The sequence below is a fragment of the Centropristis striata genome, chromosome 18 (assembly GCF_030273125.1).
Source record: "Centropristis striata isolate RG_2023a ecotype Rhode Island chromosome 18, C.striata_1.0, whole genome shotgun sequence".
In the NCBI taxonomy this organism is placed as follows: Eukaryota; Metazoa; Chordata; class Actinopteri; order Perciformes; family Serranidae; genus Centropristis; species Centropristis striata.
In genome coordinates, this window is record NC_081534.1 from 26002930 (window position 1) to 26021204 (window position 18275).

General features: G+C 39.4%; 1 protein-coding gene and 1 long non-coding RNA gene across 3 annotated transcripts in view; one reads left to right on the forward strand and one right to left on the reverse strand.

Annotated features, from left to right (window-relative positions):
* Positions 1–18275, reverse strand: part of LOC131991330 (uncharacterized) — a 74728-nt gene that overhangs the window by 11873 nt on the left and 44580 nt on the right. The window lies entirely within an intron of this gene.
* Positions 1316–15606, forward strand: tfap2b (transcription factor AP-2 beta). Of its 2 annotated transcripts, none has more exons than XM_059356704.1 (7): positions 1316–1482; positions 3672–4130; positions 5568–5622; positions 7165–7384; positions 7698–7816; positions 8787–8928; positions 15318–15606. In XM_059356704.1, the coding sequence occupies exons 1-7, from the start codon at positions 1435–1437 to the stop codon at positions 15604–15606; spliced, it is 1332 nt and encodes a 443-aa protein (XP_059212687.1). In that variant the 5' UTR covers positions 1316–1434. The 2 variants fall into 2 exon arrangements, with proteins under 2 accessions (XP_059212687.1, XP_059212688.1); XM_059356705.1 differs by lacking the exon at positions 1316–1482 and adding an exon at positions 2812–3398.

Sequence of the window (18275 nt, forward strand, 5' to 3'; positions counted from 1 at the left end):
GCTTTTGGTGGACCAATACTTTACATTCTACAACATATTGGTCATATTTCCATTGTTGTTTCTGGTGTTTTCACATTGCACCAGCCTTCATTAAGACAGAGACAGGCATCCAATGTGTGCTGTTAAGATATACTGGAGATAGGACATGAAAAACTACAACTTTACTAATATATTCCTTGAAACATAACAACATAAGAGCAGGCATCATGTCATGAAGTGTTATTTGTGTAAAAAGTAAAATAGGCGAGAAGATTGTTTTTTTATACTGGGATCTCCTTATGGAACATCCTACCCGTACATATTAAACAAAGCCAATAAAAGGCAGTTTTTAAAACAGAAGTTAAGGAGGCTGTGTGAGGAGTTTGATGGCTCACTATTAAAGGAAAGAGAGTGAACTTTGGGTGCCGAGCTGCAAGGGAATTAAGTTGTATTTTAGTTGTTAGGTTGTATTTTTTTAGTTGTTTTATAAGATTTGTTTGTATGTTGTTTGTATGTAGGTGTGTCGAAGGCTGCAGTTGAAATAAGAGTTCAAGTGATCTTTTATCCTCTGGGATTTTGGGACATAACAGACTTTGGAGGTGATATTTTTTTAAATCCATAATATAACTTTATATTAGTGATTTTTGCTTTGAATACATGTAGAAAATATATCTGATTTCTCATCACGTTATATTAACAGTAATAGTTGCGTTTATTTTAGGACGTAAATAATGGGACAGGGACAGGTAAGAAAAGGTTTATAGTAAAAGCTTCCTTCTCAGATTTATTCTAATAACTAATAGGATAGATATTTGTTACTTTAACATAATGAGATTTTTTACACGGGATTCAAGTAATATGAATAATAATAATTTTAAAAAGTAATGGATAAAGAAACACAAACACACATTCTGAGCACATGCACAGGTGTTTTTTTTCACATTAAACTTAAACACTGACAGGTTTTGATAGAGGTATTCCAAAGTAAAGGTCCTCTGCAATTTAGGGCCTGTTGTCCAAAAGTTGTGTGATAATACAGAAAACTAAAATCCTGTAAAGGAATGTGGACTTTGTTCAAAATAATGCAAGCATTATGAAAAATAGAGTCATACCTTTGGATTCAGTGACCTGAGTAAAAAACATGAAAGGCTTTTGCTAACTGGCCGTGCTTTTATTTTGGAAGTGACAGAGATCGATCATTAATAAAACATGTGCTCTTTGTATGTGTTTGCTGTTCCTCGTGCTCAGAGATGGAGCAGCCTGCTGCCCTATAACAGCTCTGCTTAACAGTAGTGGAGTCTGTACAGGGGTTCCCCATTCACAAAGCCTGGCTGACTCCACAGAGGGCGGAGAGAGAGAAAAGAGAGGGAGAGGGAGAGAGAGAGGGAGAGAGAGAGTTGAGACATCCCTTCCTCACTTGGCTGCATTCGGTTTACCGACACCGGAGAAGCGACCATGCTGTGGAAACTAGTTGAGAATGTCAAGTATGAAGATATTTACGAGGTAATGTGACCGTCCATCCGTGCGTGTGTGTGTGTGTGCTCTGCAGGACTGATGAGAAGATGTGATTTTGGGGAATATTGAAGTGTTAAAGTGAGCTGATTTGCAGGAGGCTTTAGGCCTGTTATACTGCGATGAGGAGGCTGTGAATATGAATTGGAGGACATTTCACTACATGGCAAATTCGTTCAGATTTTTTTTTTTTTTTGGCTCATTTTTTCTCAAATATTTTAAATTACATATTATATTTTCTCTTGTTTTTGGCTATGCTGTCGGCTTACTTGCCTTTTTGGACTATAGGGTAAAACAGAATATTATTACATTGTATAAAAATATTTTTAACTTCACATTTTCTTGAATTTTTCACATATGGGATGTATTTTTAATTTTTTTCAATCTAAAACTTGGATTTTTGTTATAAATTATTTTTAATTAAAAAAACATATCTTTTTTAAATATTTCTGATAATAGTAATACATTTAGCTCTGTGATAAATATATACCTCTAAAAAGATATTTAGGAAAAATGCCAGTGATGGTGCAAAATCGTGGATTCAAAAATAATAAATGAATGGCTTTTAAAGAACATGAAATTACAGCAAAAGCTAAATAAGTGAGAAAGGCTGTGTGAGGAGGTGATGATGTGTCACATGTATGTAAATTATTTGGCTTTGATCCCAGAACAATAATTTTTTTTTAAACGAGCGAGGGGAAGGGAAGAAATACCGTCGCGCGCGGGGGCACAAAATGCTGCTCCGGCTCGCGCTGAATGGGCTGGAGCACAAAGCAACAAGAAGAAGAAGGAAAAAAAGGGCAGCTCGGGAGGCCCCTCGGCTCAGCCCGGTGGGAAACCCTTGTGTCTCGTGCCCGCACATGGCTTTTCTCCCACGGCGCGAGGCAGGGGGAGGCTATAATGTTGTTAAACAAGTCATCCAAGAAGAGGGCGAAGAGGGGCCGCTGCAGTCTGCTATATAAAGTTTAATCGTTTCTTTTGACTCGTGACACCATTCACACGAGCCCCTCATGCGCCCCTGTAGTGTCTCGGGTGGGTTTTTTTAGTGGGCAGCTGCACGAGCCACTGTTTTTATTGTGCAGGAGGGTTGAGTTTGAAGCTGAAGTTTAAGAGAAAATCATAATAAGACGAGTTCACCTTTGTGCAGGTATTTTGCGTCTGTGCGTAAAAGTATTTTATTTTGGTGGAATCATTTTTCTGCATCGTCTTGCATTGGCAGGAGTTTTATTTTGTAGGAGCAGAACCCTTGACCCTGGTGGTATAAGAGGCATGTCAGTGAGATTTAAAGCAACCCCTGTTTATATTCTTATCATCCAACTTGACTTTTGTTGGTTTTTATTTTAAAGTCTGTTTGTGCGTAAACGGTTTGCGTAAAAGTGTCTCCAAATGCATGGCAGTGTGCCTTCCCTGCGTCAGATTTTGCCCCCAAAGTGCATATTTTTGTGTGCTGGGGGAATTCCTCACAGGTCTGCTCACTCTGTAAGAGAGAGTCCTCTCTTTCTATATCTCCTGCTGTTCGCGCGTCGTTTCGGCTCTCCACGGAATTTAAACGTCACTCACGGTTGCGCGAGAAGAGGCTTCACGCTCCATGTGTCGCCAGTCCCCCTGCCTCGCGCACATTAATATTCCTGTAAGTCTCAGTCATGAATAACAATTACACCGTATACCGGGGGTAGAGGCGGGCTGCTCGGTGCTCACACTCAGAGCGACGGCAGCTCCGGGCGGAGGAAGGTTTTCTGCGTGGAGCTGTGAGGACAGGCCGTGCCTACAGATACACGCGCGCTGCTTTTTGCACCTGGAATGAGTTTGGCTATCTGGTGCCATCACTGTCTTTACTACCCTGCTGTTTCACCGTCGTGACACCAACAGAGGCTTTACAAATGTTAGTTCACTCCTACTCCACCGCGGTGAGTTTCTCTCCCTCATCATGTGTTTCTGCAGATGGTGAATCTTTGCTAGGAGCTTTTCGTTATGAGACATTTTAAATTAGGCTATAACATTTTTCCTCCAGGCTCTTATTGTGCAGGAGCCAGTTACTTTGGCTGCATCACCAGAGGCGATATAGTGTAATAAATGCATCATGGTCATAGGCCTCCATATGCTTCTATTTCGTTAAAATGTGTTTCCAATTCTGCAAGGAGTTAATGTTTTCTCTTCTTCTTCTCTGCATCCTCTTCAAGGACCGGCATGACGGTGTCTCGAGCCACAGCTCGCGCCTGTCCCAGCTGGGCTCGGTATCGCACGCGGGACCCTACTCCAGCGCGCCGCCGCTGTCTCACGCGCCATCGTCGGACTTCCAGCCTCCGTACTTCCCGCCGCCCTACCAGCCGCTCGCTCACTACCAGAGCCAGGACCCGTACTCCCACGTCAGCGACCCGTACTCCCTGAACTCGCTGCACCAGAGCCAGCAGAGCGCATGGGGGGCGCGGCAGCGGCAGGATGCCGCCGGGGACCGGATGGATAGCTCGGCTCTGCTGGCTCAGCCGCGGGCCTCGCTGCCGCAGCTGTCCGGGCTGGACCCGCGGCGGGACTACGGTGTGCGGCGGCCCGATGTGCTGCTGCACTCCGCGCACCCGGGACTGGATCCCGGGATGGGAGACGGACTTCTGCACGGGCTGCACGGTATGGAGGATGTCCAGGTGAGTCAAAGATCACAGCTGGAGATTAAAGTGCATGGAAAATATTCTCCAGCTCCAATTATGATTTTTTTTTTAGTTTATTCCTTAAAAAGTTATTTAAAGATAGTATAATGCACTGTCCGAGAAATTGCATGTCAGGGACCATCTGGGTCCAATAGAAAAATTTGCAATTCTATTACAATTTATTGTATGTAATTGTACCTTATAAGCAGATATAAAACGTATGCATTTTAACCATGAATATAACAATTTCCATCTACAGTAAAGCAGTTTTATTTTCCACTAAATCAAACATTTTAATATATATATGTTTGTTGTATTTTCATATATATATAATGCTTTGCATGGCATAAAATACTGCAGCAAAAAAAGAAAAGAAAGAAAGAATAATTTTTAAATGGAAGAAAGGTATTGGAAATTGTTGACAGTTATCTTCTTCATTGTCTCCGTGTCTTTAGAGTTGAGGTCAGTGCACTCAGAGCAGCTCCCTCAGGGCTGGACTCTCTCAGCAGCTGTAGCCTGAACACAAATGGCCCACAGCTAAAACAAAGTGTCTGCAGAGAGCTCAGACATCTTCTTTGATGACGAGATGCTGATATGTGGAATAATTCACAAATTGCTGCACGGAGCTCAACTACCTCTACTTGCCATAATGATTATTAATAAATATTTAAAGCAGTTATTATTTTATTAACTTTGTAGAAAAAAGTAACGTGTGGGGGGGGCTTTTTTATATTTAATTTAGTGTAAAAAATATATTTTATTTTATGTATATTATTATTATAATTATTATAATTATTATTTAATCCACTCATACGATTTTTATCATCACATTTATAGATTTTGGAAGCTGTCATTTTTTGATTTACAGGATAATATAGATTTTTTTTTTTTTATTGTCAATGTAGAAAATATCCAAAGCCATCTAAGCTTTTACAGTGAGCTGTGTAGGATTTCATCTTCCCCTCGCTCCCCCTCAGGGCACAACCATCACGAATTGTTTGCCATTTAACCTCCACATTAGATTCTCATTTCTGGCTTTACGCATTTGTGTCATGCATTTATTAACCCCATTTAAATTTGTTTTTACAACTTCTATTTTTTTTCTTTCTTCTTTTTATACGAGCGTGCATGCAGTATTACAGTATTACAGGTCTATTCAACGAGGAATTTATCTCACAGGATTTGTGAGAATGGCTTCTTATATATGAGTCATGTCATGATTAATAAAAAGAAATAATACACATATTAAACGAGATTTGCTTGCTCTATGGAAACAAACAATTTAAATACGTTTTCTTTTCGAGACCTGAATTGAATCTTGCAGGATTTTGCAAAAGAAAAAAAAAGTTCCCATGCTTGTTAAGTGTCACTCCAGTATGGATGTTCTTGTATAAATCAGCCTATAATGATTTGTATTTATCTCACTTCTAACAGACCATTGACGACACTAACGGAACGAACATCCTGGATCAATCAGTAATTAAGAAAGGTAACACACACACACACACACACACAGACATATATGTCTTTTCTTTCAGTGATGCTGCAAATAGTCCTACCAATGCAAAAAAAATATCACAAACACGAAGCGAATTATTACAAATTATATTTTTTTCAAAAATATCAATAATTTGCCCTTTTTTATTGCTAATATTTGCATACAAATAGGTTATATGTAGATTTGACAGTTTGTCTTGGGGTTTCCTTTCTCCCTGTATTGCTATCTAATTTCTTTCTTATGAATTATGATGATTTATGGTGTGCAGAATTACAGTCTCGCTTATGAAAATGGCACCACTTGGATGTAAATTGGACCAGATGAGTTATTACATCTGCATGTTTTCAGTATTTAAATATCCCTGGTCCATGCATGCGCATCCTGTGTTCTGGGTGTCCGGGATGAGGAGTTCGAGGCCCGGTTAACGATCCCGGTGTATTGAGTGCAGCAGGCAGTGTGTCGCTGACAGGCTGATGATGTGCGCTGATTTAGTTACGGGATGTTGAGTGACTGAGCTCCCCGCGGGGCATTTAAGCCGCTGATGTAATAAATGGCACCGCTCACGGAGATCTCGTGAGCTCGTTTAGAGCTAATCTGCGGTATTATCCCCCGTGGAGCCATCAAAACCCCCTCACACACTGGCCCCTACGCATGCATGCATTCACGAGCCTGGTTTCTTCTTCTCTCTCTTTTTTTTTAACGCCATTAGCGCGAGCATTAACATTAACAGGCGGGATTGAAGGAGCATCCAGTGCTGCTGCTGGTGGGAGTTAAACCGGCCGTGGAGAGAAGACGGGGAGGTGGTTAATGCGATTCGAGAGCGCGAGCCAATCAACAATCGATAATATTGTAATGAGAATGTCGCGCGACATTAAATAACAGTAAATGCCCGGCGCGTGGGCGCCTCATTAGGCCGGGGCCGCCCTCTGAGCGCGCGTGGTCTCAAGCTCATTCACTGAAAGTTTGACAGAAGAGATTTAAAAGTAAAGTGTCAGGATTGAAGATGCTTCATGGTGGTGGAGTGGTGTGCACTTTCGCCTCACAAGTCGCGGGTTCGAATCCCTTTCTCCCCCAACATGCAGCTAAGGTTGATTTGGTGACCCTGAATGACACCTGGGCTACACGGTGGTCTAGTGGTTAGCACTGTTGCAAGGGGGTCGCCGGTTCGATTCCGGCCTGCAGCTCTTCTATGTGGAGTTTGCATGTTCTCCCCGTGTCAGCGTGGGTTCTCCCCGGGTACTCCGGCTTCCATCCACAGTCCAAAAAAAACCCCATGCACTTAGGTTTAATTGGTGACTCTAAATTGTCTGTAGGTGTGAATGAGAGCGTGAATGGTTGTCTATCTCTATGTGTCAGCCCTGCGATAGTCTGGCGACCTGTTCAGGGTGTACCCCGCCTCTCGCCCAATGTCAGCTGGGATAATGAATGAATGAGTGAATGAATGACACCTGTCACCGCGATCCGAGTTCGGATAAGCGGTTAATGAATGAATGTTATGCCAGACTCTCATCGCCTCTCATCTTCCTCTTTCAGTCCCCATGCCACACAAGAACATGGGCTCCCTGATGCCCGGCAAGGACGGCCTCATCGGAGGCATCACCGTCAACATTAACGAGGTGTTCTGCTCGGTACCGGGCCGCCTGTCGCTGCTCAGCTCCACCTCCAAGTACAAAGTGACCGTAGGGGAGGTGCAGAGGAGACTGTCCCCGCCCGAGTGCCTCAACGCCTCCCTGTTGGGGGGCGTGTTGAGAAGGTACGACTGCAGCCTGAGAGCATGTTGACGCAGGAAGAAGTGAAGCTCGTTAAATATGCAGGGCATCTATTAATTAAAGCATTAAAAACAGGCCATTTACCTCACAGATTCTACTTAAAATCTCTGGAGACCAGCTGGAGCTGACTGTTTAATAAAGTTTCCAAACTTTAAAGTGAATATTGGTCATTTATTAATATAGGCTAATGCTTTTCGTTGTGTGTGTAATATTAGATTTAAAAAAATGTTTTAAAATAACTGTGCCCTAGTTCTTTAAATATGCAATTAACACAATATGGTTTCCGTGTTTCTGCAGAGCAAAGTCCAAAAACGGTGGGAAATGTCTGAGAGAGAAGCTGGAGAAGATTGGACTGAATTTACCTGCTGGAAGACGCAAAGCTGCCAATGTCACACTACTAACATCTCTGGTAGAAGGTGACTGATTTAATGTTTTTACACCCATTAATACAGAAACAAACTTTTTAATATGAAATATCCTTGGTGTGCAATTGTGGCTCAAGAGAAGAAACATTTAATTTTTCTCCCTATGACATAAAGATTTAAATACCAGCAACAAGAATGCACAAAAACACAAGAGTGCAAAGGTCATGACCTCACAGGCTTCATAAATGACAATGACAGTGTATTGATACAATGGCTGCAAGAATATAATGTCAAGAAAATAAATAAATAAATAGGCCTAGGATTAAAAAATGATTAATTAATTGATTAAAGGCTGCAGGTTGGGCCTTTAGGCAGGTTATATACCAACATTTTGGCTATAATAAGTTGTATGTATTCCATTTTTGATCTCATAAATACCATTGCCCATGAATTCTATTTATTTTAATAAAAGCAACATAATCCTGAGGAATGCTTTATGAATTTGTTTCTTATTGGTATATACATTTTTTGCATTTTTAAAATGTATTTCAAATATTTTATACAGGATTCTCTCACGTTCTCAGAAAATAATGAATGTACTTAAAACAAGGTACTTTTTTCCTGTCTAAATTAAAATGGTGATCACTCTTGCCTGCAAAAAACATAATTTAAAAAAAAGCTATTATTTCATAATAATGAACACCTGGTAATTTAACGTTAATTTTCGAAATAAAACATTGTTTTAACGTCACCTGAGAGAGTGACAGCGGAGGAAAATTAATTATTTGACTAATTTAATATTTGTTTTTTAAAAAATCAACCAAATGACGGTTGTGCGCTTTTGATTATTTTTTAAAACAAATATTAAATAAATAAATAATTTAATTATTATGTAATGCTTAATGGGGGGAAAAAGAAGAAACAAAACGTGTAAGTGCACGTGTCATTTTATTTCCGGGGTGGAGTTATTGTTATCGTCTTTATTATATTTACATTGAATATGACCTGTCCCGTCCCCCAGGTGAAGCGGTCCACCTGGCCCGGGATTTCGGTTACATCTGCGAGACGGAGTTCCCCACCAAAGCCGTGAGCGAGTACCTCAACCGGCAGCACGTGGACCCCAACGAGCTGCACACGCGGAAAAACATGCTGCTGGCGACAAAGTGAGTTTGATGGACCGTTTGATTAGATTGTGTCCCCTCGCAGCCTTTATAGCGTGTTGTCTGTCATAGAATATATATAATACATGTCTGCGGTGGTAATGACATTATACCCTGTGACTAGCTGCAGTTTAATCATTTAAAATGAGCAACTCAGGTATTTAGACACATTGAAGCAAAGCAAGCAAAATAACAAATGTAAAGGCCTTGATACATAAGCAATAATTCTGTCTTGCAGAGAAGAAGAAAGGTATTTCCAGTTCAAACTGTCCTCATAAAGCACCTTTTCCTCTTTAAATGTACCAAAAAAACAAAACAGTTTGGCTCACAATCTCTCCATTCGACAAGGTTTTAGTTCCAGGATGCCATTTGGAAACGCTTTTGTTTCTGTTGATTTAAATTACATAACTGGGTGAAAAATGGGCCATTCATCTCCTGCAAGTAGTTACATTCCTGATGAATTAAATTATTGTGAAATTAAACTCCCCTCTCATTTTCCTGGGGCCTCTGTGGCCCCTCTTTAAGACCCCCCGAGGGTGCAAACCTCTCCTGTATCCTCTTGCTCTGCTTTTTACTCTATATCACACACTCAGTCCATTCTGCCACAGCTAACATTGACATTTAAAAAAGGAGAGTGAGATTTTCTTAATGAAACGCATCAAACTAAATGTGAATCGAACCTGTAATGAAATGGCTGATTGAAAAAAATTGCCACTCTGAAAAATGAGGGCAGTTTAAATTCCACTCAACCATTAAAAACGAGCAGAAATCTGCATTAAACTCACAAATCTTACAAACAAAAACAGCAAGGTGTCAATTTCCACCACCTGGATAACCTTTAACTGCAGTATAAGAGCCTTATTTGATGCTGGACACTTTAACGCCGCTCACAGACATTATTAAATACGAGCTCTGAGGTTGCCAGTGTATGTTTGACCTCTGCTTCTGGTCTCAGGAGCGATCCATTTTTACTGGTTCTCCTCGTAAAGTTACTTATATTAATCCATTTTTATGGCCGTTTAAGTGTGGAATTGAATCCGGGATCTTCTGATTGCTTTTAGCTACTGCAGATTTCCTTTAAAGGAACCAGGTGATGTGGATTAAATCGCAGAATTACTTTGGCCTATTTTTATAATAACATTTTTGCAAATTACGAGCAGCCGGATTCGGTGTCCATTTATTCCCCTGAATGAAATAAAAAAAGGTTGCAAAGTAAAGCTGTAAACCATCTAACAAAGATCCCTTCAGGAAGCTTGTATTTTTAGCTTGCATAAATAGTGCTGTCTGCTGGCCTTCACTGCATAAACCATCTGCCTGTGAGTGTGTGTGTGTGTGTGTGTGTGTGTGTGTGTGCATCCCAATGTACTCAGTATGTACGGTGTGCTCGGTGGTGGATGTTTGATGCTCAGATTCAAACCTGTTCCAATACTGTGTGTCGGTGCTGCCTGTTAGAAATTCATTATTTAGCAGTGAAGTGTTTCAAGTCGTCAGAAAACAACAGCGAGAGCCTTGAGTGTAGCCCGGGGTGGCGGCTTCTCCTCTCTACTCCCCTAACCCCAGCTGGGCTCGGCCTGCACAGCCTGTCACTCATTTGCTGGAGCTCTGCCCTAAGGCCGCTTGCAGTGTGTGTGTGTGTGCATGGGGGCGTGCATGTGAGAGAGAGAGAGAGAGAGAGAGAGAGAGAGAGAGAGAGAGAGAGAGAGAGAGAGGGTCTCTTGAATATAAAATGTGGGCCTAAAACCAGAGGGTGATTTGCTGAAATTTAACAAGGAGAACAAGGTGAAGATGGGATTTTTTTCTTTCACCGTTTCTTTTTCTGTGCATGTGAGGAATGAAGATCCATTTCATGACATCTCGTCCTAAATGACACATATTAACAGTTTAAAATTGGCTTTTAATGTGGAGGCCTCAAAGCGTACAACTTTCCTGCTCTGGTATTAAATTCATTCTAGTTTCCTGATATGAATGTCTCGTGTTTTCGTACAGCGTTCAAGTATCTACTGTTGGCATTAGCCTTGTATTTCTGGGTGCTTTTAGCAGTTATAGTATTGTGGTAATAGATTGTTCTCATTTAACATAAATGATTACTTTTTCATGTCATGCACACTAAGTGTCATGGGTTTGCAAACACCAGCTGCAGTGGTCAAACAATTACTTATGTTTCATTTTATTAGAAAATTACAGCTTATTTAGGAGCTTGAGCTTCAACAAAATAATTTTGCCTACAATTTGAAGCTTGAAAAAAGAATTGGCTACCTGAAGCACAACTCAAGTTTTTAGTCATCCAGCCAAAATAAATCAACAGAAAAGGAGGTTATTTTTTACAAAAAAGTCCTTGCAGACCGGACAGGAGAACAAAAAATAAAGCTTTCTCAATTTCACACAACAAACAGAGTCTGTCCTGCTCTGTAGTGGCATTGAACCTGCCGCTCTCTGCAGCTATAGTCAGCTTTCTGAGTGTAACTGTACACAGGGAGCTTTGTCTTTTGTTTCATTTATACTTCACATATAGTTCTATACTGTAGCTGGATTTAATGAGATAATGCATTTTTGTTATCATATCAAAAGACCATATTTCTTCATGCATGATGAACATTTTGTTCTTAATCTTCTCACGATCACAAATAACCTGTTCTGGAAGATTAATGACAAATCATTCAAATTAATTAAGAATTCCAACTCATAATACCAGAGATGATGATGAAAATAATGTCCCAATAAGACAAGGAAGTTCCCATACTATATCTCCACTAATGGCTACAACCAAAGTAAAGTTATGGACTTCCAGAAAAGATTGAATCGCTCTAAAACGGTATGATGTCATATTAAGTAGCTGTTAAAGGTTGAGAGTGTGTCCAATGAAGATATCAAGAAACATTTTCACTTTGCTAAAGCATCAAGAGTAAACAGTTTTAGTGTCAGGTCTTTAGAGTCGAAGTAAGAGCTTTGTTTTAGATTTTTTTTTCCCCACAAAAAAATGAAAAAAAGACGTTTAAACATCTTCATAGATCCACAGACAGAAGCTCCAGTGTGCCAAAATACAATTCAGCCAGAAGACTTTCTGCTTTTAGTGAATTTAATACTCTTGTTACATTGAGAACTCTCTTGCTCTTTCAGCAAGTAAAGACTCGTATCAAGTTCATGCTTTTTCCTCTCATTGTTGTCCTCTATTTATTTAAATATTCATAAGGGCAACAAACATTAACATTTCCATAAATGTGCCAGTGTTGGCCAGGTGGCAGATTTCCAACTGCAGTCTTTAAATGAGCTGTTTTGGAACCAGTGACGTAATGGTTCAAAAAAATCCAGATGGAATATATATATAGCAACACGAAGTAGCAAAACATCAGCACAGTAACACATCAGACACGTCAAATCTGCATATCAGCAAAAAACAAATAAAATGCAACAACTGTGATGGAGATCTTGATAAAAATGCTAAAAAAAGATGCAGTTACAGGTTACTAAAATGGTGCCATGTAGCACAGAGCTGACAGACAACTATAGAATATCATACTATATTGTTTTAAAGTGCCATAATGATACGGTTTTGGAAATCACAAAATGAAACAGAGGTTAATAAAGAAAAGTTGAAAAAAGTGCTGCGTGGTAATATAAGCCTTGAGGTACTCTGAGAGGGAATGTATCAGGGGGTTGTTTTCCTTTGGGATAGATTCTGTCATACAAGCAGATAAAGAGAAGTTAAATAGACAATAAGGTAAATATCCTGTTCTGGCACACAACATTTAGAGAGGCTGTAGTGTTTGGAACGGTCTTTGCAGAGGGTTAGCCGTTTGCACCGTGTGGCTAAAGGGAGATTTTTAGAGAATTTAACTGATGAAACCTGGTTTACAAGCTTGATTCTAGTCTTGGTCTGGCTTTCCCTCCCAGTGAGTAGATGCAGTCAGAATGTCTTCAGAAGATGCTGAACAATCTTGAACAATGCATCAGTGTCGTTCCAGTCACGTCTGAATGCTGTTTAATCCTCTTTCCCAAACTAATAAGAATACTGTTTCGGGTGAACCCCTGCTTTTGCTTTTCTTCTACTTCTGCAACTATATTTTTTCTTTACTGTGCATTCAGAAAGCACAAGATTATTGACATAAGACACATTTCTTATCCTAACATACTGCAATTAAACATCACCAAGACCACTATTGCTTTTAATCTGCCTTGTTGAGTTATTTTTATACAGGACATGAAGTCCCAAAACAGATCTGTTGTAAACAGACACAGTTTTGTTAGGCTTAAGCAACAAAACTCCTCGGTTAAAGTTAGAAAAAATACATGGTGAGGCTTGGAAAAACATAGTTAAAGAAGTATAATAAAAGCACGTAACTTGAAGTGAGGCTATTATGTAGGTGATGTAGACATGACGTAGCAACGTGCAGCAGTTAAGTTACATAACTTCAGATACCGTAATAATGTTGATTTTTTTGTTTCAGATGAGACATGAACACCATGAATGTGCTTCTTTCTTCTCAGTGCAGTTAAAGCACCAAAGAAGTGTGAGATTATAACAAATGTTTCAGTGGTTTTTATGTGTTTTTTTAAGTTAATGAATAGGTTTTAGTTTCAGGTAGAATGGCAGGAAAATACCTTCACTGTCTTCTTCACCACAGCCGCAGATGTTGGTGGCATTTGGGTGCTTTTCTTGGCTGCACATAGTGTAAACTGTTTTGTTAACAGGGTCTGTATTTATAGGAATTTCGGTACTAATTGGATATTGGCCACCCATTGTGCTCTTATATTCTGCAATTCGATTATTTACATATTGACTGTAGGCAGCTTGGAGATGTTTTGATCACAATTATGCAGGATTTTGTTGCATTTGTAACTGGATCCTCAACAGGGGATCCCACTGCAGGGGTCCACACAATTATTGTTTGATAATTATACTTTTTTTGTTTTGATTTTATTGAAATAAGTAAAAACACATTAAAATGAATTATACCATTTATTCTACAGTGTTGATGACTAACTGCTGTGCTATACATTAATGCTCGTAAACATTATGTTAATTAGCCAGCTAACCTATGATAACTCACTTTGTGGCACCTATGCATAACAACAAAATGATATGCAACATGGTATAGAAACATATCAGTCAATTAGCTGTATTATCATGCCAAGTATACGGACATTATTAGTATTCTTGTGACCCACAATGGATTGTTTTTAACTTCTTGAGCAAGAGACTGTTATGTATGTTTAGGCCCAGTTTTATATGCAACACAGCAAAATATATGTGTGTTAGGGGGTTCTTGCTCTGTCTCTACTGGCTGAGGAGTCCTTGGCCTTAGAAATGTTGAAGACACTTGCATAATAGGTGAAGTTATAGAATAATTGGTGCTATATGTAGTCGAAATTCTGTGACAACCACTAATAGGATTTAGAAATGATGGATAAGATTTTTGTCTTGTTCAGAAAACACTTAAATTACAGATACTGAATGCTGCCATTGAATGTGGACTACCAGCAGTGGTGTTACTGTTTTTGGGGAACCAGTGGTGGAAGAAGTATTTCAATCCATTACTTCAGTAAAAGTACCAAAACCATACTGTGAAATTACTCCACTACAAGTAAAAGTCCTGCATTCAAAACTTAAGTAAAAGTACAAAAGTATCAGCATCAAAATGTACTTAAAGTATCAAAAGTTAAAGAACTCAATATGCAGAATGGATCCACTCAGATTGCTTCATATATTCCAAATATATTTATAAGATTATTTGTATTGATGCATTTAAGTAAGCAGCATTTTAATTTGGTAAATGTCCAATCACTTTAAATGAATTATATTTTTTCATGTTAAAACTCGAAGCAAAAAGTAAAGCTGGCAGCTTAATGTATTGGAGGAAAAAGTACAATATTTGCCTCAAAATGTAGTGACGTAGAAGTATAAAGGTACATAAAATGGAATTATTCAAGTTAAGTACAATTGTACGGTAACGCTTTATAATAAGGTCCTTAATAAATTATTAACAAGTAATAAGGCATTGTTCTCGCTTTAGATCCGGTAGTTGCAAAAAGCATAGTTAACTTATAGTTAACTTATAATAGATGAGCAATAAAGTATATTTTAATATCAATAAGCAAACAAAATAAGATTAATAAAGGCATGGCAAAGACATAATGGGTGGGTCATGGGTTTTTCTAATGCCATTATTAACACTTATATAAGCTTATAAACACACAATAATGTTAATAAGCATCTTGTAAGGACTTACAAGGGCCTTATTACTTGTTAATTAATGGTTATTACAAGGACCTTAATATAAAGCGTTGCCAATTGTACTTGAGTAAATGTACATAGTTACACTCCAGCACTGGGGAAAACCCCAAGACGAGGCAGATTTCCCTCCTGACATCTTGTTGTGTCCTCTCCCCTGCAGACAGCTGTGTAAGGAGTTCACAGACCTGCTGGCCCAGGATAGGACTCCCCTGGGCAACTCCAGGCCCAGCCCCATCCTGGAGCCCGGCATCCAGAGCTGCCTCTCCCACTTCTCCTTCATCACGCACGGCTTCGGCTCGCCCGCCATCTGCGCCGCGCTCACCACCCTCCAGAACTACCTCACCGAGGCTCTCAAAGGACTCGACAAGATGTTTCTCAACAACCCTCCCAACAACCGGCACGGGGACGGCGGCAACAAGGCCGACAAAGACGAGAAGCAGCGGAAATGAAGCGAGGAGTGGGGGGGGGGGTCGATGACGGAGAGGCAGACACACGGACAGAGGCGTTACACCGTTACTTCTAGCTTTACACCACTGCCACCGACCTGCCACACACAGGGCTGAGGTGGAGGAGGAGGAGGGAGGGAGGCTCGGTAGAGAGAAAAAGGCAGAGGAAGACACCTGTGGGCCAGTGTCACAGAGCACAGAGGGATGTTTCATCTGTGTTACGTTCTTTTCACTCCCCTGAGGACATGATGGTTACTGTGTTACATCCATTTCGCTCCCCCTGCCTGCATCCTGTGAGACTGAGATGCTGTGAGCAGCCAACAAACAACATTGTGTGTGTGTGTGTGTGTGTGTGTGTTTGTCCTCACACAGAAAAAGCATTGTGGGTGTGATGACGACTGGGTGACGAGCATTCTTTCTGTGAAACAGGTTTGTCTGGTTACTTAACGAGGAGGGAAGGTGTGTTAATTTATGTGTGTAAATATTTATTTATATTAATTTAAATGGATGGTTGTGTAAATAGGTGCACCAGCTATTTTGGAGTAGGCCTATTTATCTGTGATTGTGAGCCGGCGGTGTGTTGGGGGAGGGGGGGCAGGACTCATCCAGTGTTTTTCTGTTCTTATAGAGCTGTTGTCATGGTGCTGATGATGGGTAGACATGCTTCTAATTGTCCAGTGATTTCATTTCTATCACATTGATAATAAACCATGTGTTTTATTATGCGAGGTGTGCAGCCTGCGCCTTTTCTCCACCAGAGTCCCCACTCAGGACCGAGAGTCACTTTCAGTTCAAAATGTTCAACGTGGTATTCATTAGCTGATGTCAGAGCATGTCTTTACTTATTCAATTTAATATTAATGAATACCTGTTAGTGGAATGGTCTATATCTGGGGGATTAAAAAGAAAATTCAACTTTCTGAATGACTGAAATTGGAGTTACACTGTCTATTGAAATGGTTCAAATTCTCAGGCCAGGCAAATGTGAGTTGTTTTTTAAAAATCGGGTTCTATTCATTCGTCATAACATAAATGTCTTACTTGTTTAGGTAACATTGACAAAATAAAAATAAAAAATGTTCAAATAATAATAATAACATTTAATAAGAAGAAATTAATGAATGGCCTAAAAGTATTTAAATTTATTAAATTTATTTTTATTAATTTGCTGCAGACAGTGCGTTTCAAATCATTGTGAAGACGTTAAACAATAATAAAACCAAACTAATATTAATATAATTATTATTTGAGATAATTCTTTGATTAGGCATAATCTAGGCCCTGGTGATATTCAAAATCACAACCTTTGATTCAAATGTATATTAAAAAGTAACTCCAACACCAAAACAGCAGAATTGGAGTCACACTATCTTGATTAATGTGACAATATGAACAGAACGAAATGTTTTTGCTGCTATTTTTTGTTTAACCTTGAACCAACATCCAGATAACTCAAGTAAAAGTCTTTAAATGCATTGATGAACAATGAGCAGATTCAACGTGTGTTTACATCACAGTTTTCAGTTTTATACTTTACCACTGGGGGTGTCACAATGTCAATTCTAAATTTAAATCAATTTAAAATAAGCTTTCATTTTAATTAATTATAAAAAATCAAAAGCAGGATATGAGTTATTTTAAATTTGACTAAATAGACTTAGTGTGACCCATAGTGCATAAAAAACCCTTAAATTATGGCTGTAATATCACACTTGATACCATGTAGCTCATAGATAGGGCTTAGATAGGTTTAAAGGAGAATTTTAAAATGTCAAGGCAGCTGTCAGAGCAATAAAAATAAGAATGATCTCCTGATACTTACAAATCAAGACTTAATAGTCAAACAATGGCATTAAAAAAAGTGTTTGGATTGAAAAGTTAATAAAATTATGACAAAGTGATACTGAATCATAGATTTGGAAAACTGTGATATCTCAATTTACCACACTTTAAGTTTATTAAGTCCAAAAAAATGTGCCTAATGGTCCTTTAAATTGACCAAGGCCATATTTTGTTGAAAAATACTGAAATTGTCAATGATATTATGGTATTTAGTCCAAGATTTAAAATCACAAATAATACAGCTGTAATAATAATAATAATAATAATAATAGTGGTGGAAATTCAGGATGACAACAGATTATAAAATAAAAGACCAAGAATAAAAAATAATAATAATAATAATCGTTCAAAAACAATAGGGACCTAATAATAATAATAATAATGTTTAATAGTTGATAGATTTGTATGGTTTAAAATATTAGTAGCCTAGTCTGGATATTGCAAAGCCTCTGTGTGTGTGTTCATCTCACACACACACACACACACACAGAGTCAATGATGGATACTGCCTTATTCCAGGGAGATAATTGGCTGTATTTTCCGGCCTCTCGTTTCAGAGGTTTCTCTCTCTTTCGCACGCGCGCAGGGGGAATAGCATCGTGCCTCGCGGGCCCGCTTCTGCGGTGGGGATCTACCGCCGGTGTGCTAATGACGAGAGAGACTCACAGAGAAGAAGAAGTAGAGAGAGAGAGAGAGAGAAAGAAAGCTAATGAGAAAGAGAGAAAGAAACTAGGGAGGAAGAGAGAAGAAGAGAGGGAGGGGGAGAAAGTGTCCCGCGGGCTCGGTGTGACCCGTGGAGTGGAACGCCGCGTGACGCAGGTGCAGAGTTC

Coding starts and splice junctions, on each gene's coding strand:
- tfap2b (XM_059356704.1), top strand. CDS start 1,435: ATGCTGTGGAAACTAGTTGAGAATGTCAAGTATGAAGATATTTACGAG. Junction 1,483..3,671: donor AGTATGAAGATATTTACGAG/GTAATGTGACCG, acceptor ATCCTCTTCAAG/GACCGGCATGACGGTGTCTC. Junction 4,131..5,567: donor ACGGTATGGAGGATGTCCAG/GTGAGTCAAAGA, acceptor CACTTCTAACAG/ACCATTGACGACACTAACGG.